We start from the raw sequence: 7,068 nt of genomic DNA, 5'->3' as shown, positions 1-7,068 counted from the left end.
GTCAAGTTAAGAAAAACAAGCATTTTCGACACCTCCTTCTTTTTGCTTTAGATCAAAGTTCTAAGGCCACAAAAGCTGCTTGCGGCATTTGTGCTGTGTACGGAGAGCGTGCCATAGCTGAAAGAACAGCTCATGATTAGTATGCCAAGTTCAAAAATGGAAACCTTGACCTCAAAGATGCACTTCGTTCTGATACACATTGTACATCATAGAAGTAGCTAAACAACTACGTAAAACCAACAAGTTGGAAGGGTTTCCTGGTATACACTGCCAAAATCAAAAACAATCTGCTTGCGTGAAATTTTAAAAATTAAATGGCGACAATTTGCCCATCGCACCCTGTATATATCTATTTATTGTGAGTATGTATGTTTCCTTGTCTTGGCATGATGTGATTCTTGTAAATGAATGAACGTCACTCATTTCCAATATCCTGTGAAAACATGTCCGGTCATAGGAAAATATTACCATTCTTGGAAACAGATAAGGCTTGGCAACGGGAAGTGCATCGGGCCATTCAAGAATTTGCCTTGATAAAAGGATAAACTTAAGCAGTTTGTAGAAGGTAAAGAAGCACTAAGTTTACATTAATAAATAATGGGTGTATGAATGTGCATATATATATATATATAGATCTTAATTTAAATTAATAAAACAATTGCTTCATACAATGTTTTCTTTTATTCAGGAATGAATACATTTACCGACATACACACACACACACACACACATGTATGCATGCATATCTATGTGTATTCCTTCCTGAATAAAAGTTAATACAAATCATGATTTAATAAAATGATTAATGTGTAAAATAGTTGTTATATTAACTTGAATTAGGATATATATATATGTGCATAAACACATATATATATATTTAATAACTATACCAAAATGCTAGAAAAATTGAACTGGGAACCAGTGCAGAGAAGTCCAAAACTGAGCATTACAAATGACTGTCAAACAACAATGATCATAAAGATTAATGAACAAAACATTGAGACAGCAGACAGATTCACGTATCTGGATAGTGTCATCAGTAACAATGGTGATACTGAGTCTAATATCAACCATGGAATTGGTAAAGCTGTAGCCATATTTCAGAGAATGTATACTATTTGGTCCTCCAAAACCATTGACTTACAAAGATCCAGCTCTGTCACAGCATAATTCTACCAACAGTTCTCTGTGACAGACAGGGAAGATCACTATGAAAATCAAGAGAAAGCTAAATGTGTTCCACTAAAAATGCTTCAGAAGGCTTCTGAGAATGTGGTGGAATGACCACATAACCAATGAAGACAATCTAAAGAGAGCCAACAAGACTACTTAGCTTTGATCTTCATTCTGTGATGATTTTACTAACAGGTCACATACTTTGGCTATCAGAAACCATAATTCTAAAACAGCTTTCAAATAGATGCATTGGAGAGTAAAAAGAAAAAAGATAGAATACTATATGGCGCATAACACTCATAACCAGCATGATAGCTAATCACCACATGGATGGATGCAGAAAGGATTGCAGCCAATAGAAACCAGTGGTGCCAACATATTGACTAATGTTTGAGCTGATACTGACAATACACACACACACATATATCTATATATATACACACACATACATAACAGGCTTCTCAGTTTTTATCTACCAATTCCACACACAGGCCCAAGACTATGGTAGAAGACATTTGAGCTTCTGTTAGTTTCCATTCACCAAATTCCACTCCAAGTATTATCTCATAGCAATAACAGACCAATCTTACCAAAAGTCCCAGGTAGTATTATTGAACACAGAACCATCTGGATGCAGTGTGAGGTGAACTTTTTTACCCCACAGTCACGCCTGTACCTCTTATATTGATGAAATTATGCCAAAACTGGTATTAGTGTCATGTTCTTCCAGACATAGTATTTCTAAGATATATTATCTAGAGTATTTTCATTTTTTACTTAACACAATAGCAAGTAGTTGAGGAGTGTTTGGCTGCTATATCAAACGACTAGTGTCTCTTCACTGGCCAAAATAATCCATATCATTCAGGCCAACAGACAATGTACAGCACTTAAAAGGTTCGTTACACCTTAATTTTTAAAAGTATAGTAATTTGTACATTTGTATATTGTTGGAATAAATATTTTTTCGACAACTGATGTCCTTATTGCAAACCACTCAATTAAAAAGAAGGATTAAAAATCTGCTGTATACCAGAGTTATGTATTCTGTTCTAGGAAGATAATGATTGTAACCATTTGTAAGGTTACAATTCATTTCAGCTTCATAACCACTAGAAATACAAAGCTATACAAGATGAAGGTAGAGCATAACCTGTATCCTCTTCTTTCATTAGAATTATGACCCTGAAAAGGTTAACAGAACTGAAGGTGATAGGTATTTTTTTATTTTTCTTCAAACAATTTATTAAAAATTGCAATAGTTAATGTTTACAGTTTCATTGTGGAGGCGCAATGGCCCAGTGGTTAGGGCAGCGGACTCGCGGTTTCGATTCCCAGACCGGGTGTTGCGAGTGTTTATTGAGCGAAAACACCTAAAACTCCACAAGGCTCTGGCAGGGGATAGTGGCGAACCCCGCTGTACTCTTTCACCACAACTTTATCTCACTCTTACTTCCTGTTTCTGTTGTGCCTGTAATTCAAAGGGTCAGCCTTGTCACTCTCTGTGTCACGCTGAATAACCCCGAGAACTACGTTAAGGGTACACGTGTCTGTGGAGTGCTCAGCCACTTGCACGTTAATTTCATGAGCAGGCTGTTCCGTTGATTGGATCGACTGGAACCCTCGATGTCATAAGCGACGGAGTGCCAACAACAACAACAGTTTCATTGATGTATGGATTAATTTTTCATATAAAGGCTGGTTATATTCCTAGGGGCTAGATCACCTTAAAGGTATGGAACACTTTACAGAACTTGTAATGTACTAAGAGATTTAATTCTTCAATCTATAAAATGCTGGATATTATATATGGTGTGAGGAGTAATGCAGACAGGCAGCCTCCTTACAATTCAATATAAGCCTGATATTCTAAACAAACATTTAGATCAATGCATATCTGTTAGGGACTTGTAAAAAAAGCTGTTACCACCACAATTTGCCATAGAGAAAAATTTAGCTTTAGGCAACAGGTGTCAGAATATCAAGTCATCTCACAGTGTCCTCCAGTGGAATAATAAATGCACTTCAAGCTGTTTGGTTACCATCAGCATAAAGTATTATAGGGGAGGCAACTCTGAAATGATTCTGTTAGTCATGGTTTATATAGAAAATGAGTATAAATTTATGAAGTGATTAAATGCAATGTCAAATAGGCTAGAATAAAAAATGTAGTAGGCCAGAGGTTGCCATAAAATGACTTGGTGTTTTGACATATATTACCTAAAGTGAGATTTTTTACCATGGCAAATTGCATTGGAAACAGGTGTTTTTACAGGTCAGATATGTCTCAAAACATATTTCAACTGATCTAAATATTTGTTTAATTCACAATCCTGCTTTCATATGCCTACTACATATCTGATATTCTAATTTTGAAATTCAGTAAAACAATTTCAGATTCAGGGCAATCAAATATTACACGAGAAAGTTAAAGAGGTGTGAGCTATGAGATTGCTAATGAGAATTAAAATAAAATGGAATACAAACCAGATAATATCAAAAGAAACAATTAGTTTTTTGATTTTTTTTTGTTACTGACCTCATATAGTTGCATACTTCGATTTTCAACAGTCTAGCCAAACATCGAAGACAAAACAAATTGTTAAAAGACACATGTTGGTGTAAGTAGTTAACACATTAAAACAAAATGCATGAATATTATTAATATTTAATTAAAAATATAATTTAACTATTTATTGTTATAAAATGTTTAACTAAAACCTTTTGGCTGTATATTTTTTAAGAATATTTTATTTGTCTCCACCAAATATGACATAGTCATTGGTTGTTTAATATTTTCAGAGAATTATCCAACAATGGGTTATTAAATCTATTGACATTACCAGGGGATATATATTATAGGAATAATTTGCTGTAGCAGCTTCCTGTTTCAACCCAACCGGAATAGTGAAACTCTGTACTGCAAGCTAACAAAACTTCAGTCAGTTATGAGTGTCCTTTAGGACATTTGGTGTTGAATTCAAGAGGTAAGGTGGTCGAACGTAGGTGAAGGGAAAGCAAAGGATGTTGACGGTGGGACAGATACGAGTTGGAGGGTTGGAGATCCACTCAGTAGTGCAGTAGCATCAATAGTTGGTTAGGAGTAGAGGATAGCAGATTTGATATGAGTGAGGTTGGGATGAGATGGAACTTATATAAGAGGGGGAGTCAGTGGGTGTGTAAAAGGGTGGAGATGTAAAGGCTGGTGTGTGCAATAGAAATAGAGATGTCCAAGAAGTTTACAGAGGTAGTGGAGACAATGGATATGAAATCTAGCAGGGCAGAAAGATCCAATCCAAAGAGTCTTAACAGAAAAAAAGCCTGCCCAAAAAACCACAGCAAAATAATATGCAAGTGTAGAAAAGAAATGAAGTGACCATGCTTCACTGGATATGTAATGTTAGTGTACAAGAATTATGGAGTACAAATGAAATGAAAGAAAAATGGATTATAAGAGGAACAAGGAATGATATGCAAGAGAAAAGACTGCATTGATATGGGCATGTGATGTGTATGGAAGATATAAAAAAAAAGTGCTGTATGTTCAAAGTGAATGAAACCAAAGTGACTGGAACAAGAGAGAGACCAAGGAAAACTTGGGACAAAGTAGTGAAGACTGGTCTCACATCACAAAGGAGATGACAAAAGACCATGATGATTGATGATAAATGATACTGGAGAAGATACATCTACCTATGCAAGCATAATGAAACATCTGCTAAAATGTAGGCAGTGATGGAGGCTGGGATGTATAATATACATTTATACCTGAGTCTCCTATCTGTTTTGCACTTACTAAGTCTCCATTTAATTACTCCTCTTGTCAATTTGATACCATCAAATCTCTCTATAATTCATCTTTCATTCACTGTACCATACTGCCTTCACACTCTCTTACTACCAACCATTTCTATAACTACCCATTACACATCTTCTCTTTCTTACCTGCATGCATGTGAGCTGCAATTAGCAACTGTCTCCCATCATGATGCCTGTATAATGAGGGTTTGCATCAGATCTATTGATTTCCACTTACCCTTTTGTGCTGCTTGTCATCATTCCCTCTCAGCTCACTGTTTTTATTGACATTGCACACTCTCTTGTAATTGTCATCTAAATCAGGGGTTTTCAAACTGTGGTCCGCAGGGACAAGACAGGGGGTCCGTGGACAGCAAATACTTTTTATAAGCAATTTGATTTTATATATGTTTTTTAATCGAAATCTTTTAATTGACAATAAACCTATTTGTTAAATACTGTTAAATAAATAAATGTAAAAATATATGTTATTTTAAGCAAATATTTATGTATGAATTTCATAAGCGTTTATAAGGGGGTCCCTAAGGTAAAGCCTGAAATATAAAGGGGTCCGCAAGTCAAAAAGTTTGAAAACCCCTAATCTAAATTATACATCACTTGCATTCTACTAATAAGATCATCTCCACCTTACAGCCAGCCACCATTCCCTCTCTCTCTCCTAGGTTACTTATTACTGACATCCATCACACTCCATTTCTATAAGCATTTGTCCATCTCTCCCTTTTTCTCTTTTACCTGCAAACATGTAGTGTATTTCTTTTCATGATTAAGCTTTTAAACAACGAGTAAAGGAATCACAGAATATACAATATTTAAAATGGGAGCTAGCATACTTGATGTAGTGAACCAAGAAATCTGAATGAATATTATACAATACTGACATCTATTACACTAATGACTTTGATTAATGAGTGATTATAATTGATGTTTTGATTTTATACATTGAATTTATCTGCACAAATGCTGTGTCCATATTCTTCATATTGCTGCTTGGTGACAACCATAGATGAAAATTTAGGATCAGAAGCCAACTTTGCACCTCCATGCCAAGCATAAGTCTGTGGACTGAAAACAAAGTTGAGAAAATGAACAAAATAATTTAAAAAATTTAGGAAAGGTAAAGAAAAAAATTATTAAAACAATAAATAGATGAAAATTAATATTTCTCATGTCTTGACTTGTTTTTCATGGATGACGAGAAATTAACAGCATTACTTTTATGATGGCGATGCATACTTACAGCTATCATGTGATGTTGAAACAAGTGTTACACACACACACACACACACAAACAAACACACATAAACATATGATGGGCTTCTTTCAATTTCATCTACCAGATTCATTTACAAGGCTTTGGTCAGTTCAGGGTTACAGAAGATATCTGCCCAAGGTGCTGCACAATGGGACTGAACTTGAGACCACATGCTTGGGAAGCAAGGTCATTAACCACACAGCCATGCCTGCTTAACCTCCTATTTTTTCACTGTGTAAGATCTTTTCTTCTGTGCTAACATGGACTAGATATTTCATATGGTTGAAATAATTGTGTACACAACTCGATGAGGAATTTTGCCCTAGAGGCCATGCCTTTCAATTGAGCAAACTCGAAGTTGCCATGCAAACTCCCCAGCACTTTTAACATAGGTGTGCAAATATTCAGGTCAATCTGACCACATTTACTAACACTTTTGCCTGCACAACTGCTTGTGAGACAATGTCCGACCGTTTCACAAATATATACTGGATATATATACATACAACCGGTTTCTTTCATTACATACAACTGGTTTCTTTCTTTACATACAACTGGTTTCTTTCAGTTTCTGCCTACCAAATCCACTCACAAGGCTTTGGTTGTCCCAAAACTATAGAAGACACTTGCCCAAGGTGCCATGCAATGGGACTAAACCAGGAACCATGTGATTGGGAAGCAAGCTTCTTACCTCACAGCCATGCCTGTGCCTATTAAGTAATAACTTCATAAAACTCCTCCAAATTGATCAAAATGTCAGTGTAATCACATAAATCATCATCATCATCATCATCATCATCATCGTTTAACGTCCGCTT

The 7,068-nt window shown here is 35.6% G+C and overlaps 1 protein-coding gene across 1 annotated transcript in view; it reads right to left on the bottom strand.

Moving 5' to 3' along the window:
* Positions 1 to 3,824: 3,824 nt before the first annotated feature.
* The window catches only part of LOC106877939 (actin-related protein 6), a 42,705-nt gene continuing 39,461 nt past the window's right edge, over positions 3,825 to 7,068 (bottom strand). Inside the window, exon 12 of the mRNA XM_014927017.2 lies at positions 3,825 to 6,060. Within this exon, the coding sequence (XP_014782503.1) occupies positions 5,931 to 6,060 (130 nt within the window). The 3' untranslated portion in view covers positions 3,825 to 5,930. The remainder of the gene's footprint in view (positions 6,061 to 7,068) is intronic.

Source organism: Octopus bimaculoides, chromosome 2, assembly GCF_001194135.2.
Source record: "Octopus bimaculoides isolate UCB-OBI-ISO-001 chromosome 2, ASM119413v2, whole genome shotgun sequence".
Taxonomy (NCBI): domain Eukaryota; kingdom Metazoa; phylum Mollusca; class Cephalopoda; order Octopoda; family Octopodidae; genus Octopus; species Octopus bimaculoides.
The sequence above is the reverse complement of the archived record's forward strand: the minus strand, read 5'-3'. Positions and strand labels throughout refer to the sequence as shown.